Genomic DNA, 2,500 nt, shown 5'->3' with positions numbered 1-2,500 from the left:
CTTTGGGTCTTGTGCTTCTCGTGGTTCAGTTCCTGTGCTTTGGATCCTGTGCTTTGGGTCATGTGCTTTTGGTCCCTTGCTTTGGGTCCTGTGCTTTGGGTTCGTGTTTTGGATCTTGTGCTTTGGGTCCCGTGCTTCAGATCCTGTGTTTTAGGCCCCGTGCTTTGGGTGTTATGCTTTGGGTTTTGTGCTTTGGGTTTTATGCTTCAGGTCCTGTGCTTTGGGTCCTGTGCTTTGGGTCCCGTGCTTTGGGTCCTGTGCTTTGGGTCCCGTGCTTTGGGTCCCGTGCTTTGGGTCCTATGCTTTGGGTCCCGTGTTTTGGGTCCCGTGCTTTGGGTCCCTTGCTTTGGGTCCTGTGCTTTGGGTCCTGTGCTTTGGGTCCCGTGCTTTGGGGTCTTGTGCTTCAGGTCCCGTGCCTTGGGTCCTGTGCTTTGGGTCCCGTGGTTTGGGTCCTGTGCTTCAGGTCCCGTGCTTTGGGTCCTGTGCTTTGGGTCCCGTGCTTTGGGTCCTGTGCTTTGGGTCCCGTGGTTTGGGTCCTGTGCTTCAGGTCCCGTGCTTTGGGTCCTGTGCTTTGGGTCCTGTGCTTTGGGTCCTGTGCTTTGGGTCCTGTGCTTTGGGTCCCGTGCTTTGGGTCCTGTGCTTTGGGTCTCGTGCTTTGGGTCCCGTGCTTTGGGTCCTATGCTTTGGGTCCCTTGCTTTGGGTCCCTTGCTTTGGATCCCTTGCTTTGGGTCCCGTGCTTTGGGGTCTTGTGCTTCAGGTCCCGTGTTTTGGGTCCTGTGCTTCAGGTCCCGTGCTTTGGGGTCTTGTGCTTCAGGTCCCGTGCTTTGAGTCCTTTTGCTCTGGGCCCCATCCTTTGGGTCCCATGCTTTGGGTCTTGTGCTTCTCGTGGTTCAGGTCCTGTGCTTTGGGTCCCGTGCTTTGGGTTTTGTGCTTTGGGTCTCGAGCTTTGGGTTCTTGCGCTTTAAGTTACTTGCTTTGGGGTCTTGTGCTTCAGGTCCCGAGCTTTGGGTTTTGTTCGTCAGGACCTGTGCTTTGGGTTCTTTGCTCTGGGTCCCGTGATACAGGTCTTTTGCTTTGGGTTTTGTGCTTTGGGCTCGTGCTTTAGGTCCCGTGGTTCAGGTCCTGTGCTTTGGGTTTTGTGCTTTGGGTTTTGTGCTTTGGGTTTTGTGCTTTGGGTCTCGTGCTTTGGGTTCTTGTGCTTTAAGTTCCTTGCTTTGGGGTCTTGTGCTTCAGGTCCCGAGCTTTGGGTTTTGTTCGTCAGGACCTGTGCTTTGGGTTCTTTGCTCTGGGTCCCGTGATACAGGTCTTTTGCTTTGGGTTTTGTGCTTTGGGCTCGTGCTTTAGGTCCCGTGGTTCAGGTCCTGTGCTTTGGGTTTTGTGCTTTGGGTTTTGTGCTTTGGGTTTTGTGCTTTGGGTCTCGTGCTTTGGGTTCTTGTGCTTTAAGTTCCTTGCTTTGGGGTCTTGTGCTTCAGGTCCCGAGCTTTGGGTTTTGTTCGTCAGGACCTGTGCTTTGGGTTCTTTGCTCTGGGTCCCGTGATACAGGTCTTTTGCTTTGGGTTTTGTGCTTTGGGCTCGTGCTTTAGGTCCTGTGTTTTGGGTCCTATGCTTCGGGCCCCGTGCTTTGGGTTTTGTGCTTTAGGTCTCATGCTTTGGGCCCCATGCTTCAGGTCCTGTGCTTTCGGTCCCACTGCTCTGGGTCCCGTGATACAGGTCTTGTGCTTTGGGTCCCACGCTTTGGGCTCGTGCTTTAGGTCCCGTGCTTCAGGTTCTGTGCTTATGGGTCCTTTGTTCTGGTTCCTGCGGTTTGGGTCCTTTGCTCTGGGTCCTTTGCTCTGGGTCCTGTGTATTGAATACTGTACTTTAGGTTCTATGCTCTGGATCCTGTGCTTTGGGTCATGTGCTCTGGGTACTATGTTTTGGGTCCTGTGCTTTAGTCATATATATATATATATATATATATATATATATATATATATATATATATATATATATATATATATATATATATATATATATATATATGGGCCCTGTGCTTTGGATGCTGTGTTTTGAGTCTTGTGCTTTAGGTCCTACAGTTAAAACAACAGGAAGCATAAAACATGCAAAAACAAACAATCCCTTTCCTTGGGTAAGCGACGTTTCACGATAGTAAACAAACAGACGATACATCGTGTACACAACGCCATCTATTGTTCAGATATTACACTATCATCCAGCCGTTGGGACTCACAGGCTTTTGCCATGCTTTCCCGTCTTGCGTATATAGTCTTTGCTCTAGAGTATGCATGGTATGCATATATTTTCATTTCAAAGTATATATATTATCATATATTTTTTAATTATTCAGATTTATTTATATTTAGTTTTACATTATTATTTACATTAAAATTTAACCTAAAATGCGAGTAAAAAGTAATAACAAAACCATTGACCATGGATTCTCATTTGACCGACGAATATAAACAAACGCGTAATCGCCAACTCCAAGTTGAAGCCGCA

General features: G+C 48.4%; 2 protein-coding genes across 2 annotated transcripts in view; both read right to left on the bottom strand.

Moving 5' to 3' along the window:
• Positions 1 to 62, bottom strand: part of LOC138867943 (trans-Golgi network integral membrane protein 2-like) — a 1,014-nt gene extending 952 nt beyond the window's left edge. Inside the window, exon 1 of the mRNA XM_070145220.1 lies at positions 1 to 62. This exon is cut by the window's left edge and continues 28 nt beyond it. Coding sequence (XP_070001321.1) covers positions 1 to 62 — 62 coding nt within the window.
• A 144-nt stretch (positions 63 to 206) lies between these two features.
• LOC138867942 (basic salivary proline-rich protein 3-like) overlaps positions 207 to 2,500 on the bottom strand; it is a 2,584-nt gene continuing 290 nt past the window's right edge. The window contains exons 2-4 of the mRNA XM_070145218.1: positions 1,542 to 1,887; positions 1,027 to 1,339; positions 207 to 780 (exon numbers count right to left, since the gene is read on the bottom strand). Of these exons, the coding sequence (XP_070001319.1) occupies positions 207 to 780; positions 1,027 to 1,339; positions 1,542 to 1,887 (1,233 nt within the window). The remainder of the gene's footprint in view (positions 781 to 1,026; positions 1,340 to 1,541; positions 1,888 to 2,500) is intronic.

This window comes from Penaeus vannamei, chromosome 33, assembly GCF_042767895.1.
Source record: "Penaeus vannamei isolate JL-2024 chromosome 33, ASM4276789v1, whole genome shotgun sequence".
Taxonomy (NCBI): Eukaryota; Metazoa; Arthropoda; class Malacostraca; order Decapoda; family Penaeidae; genus Penaeus; species Penaeus vannamei.
This window is presented reverse-complemented; position numbering and strand designations above follow the sequence as displayed.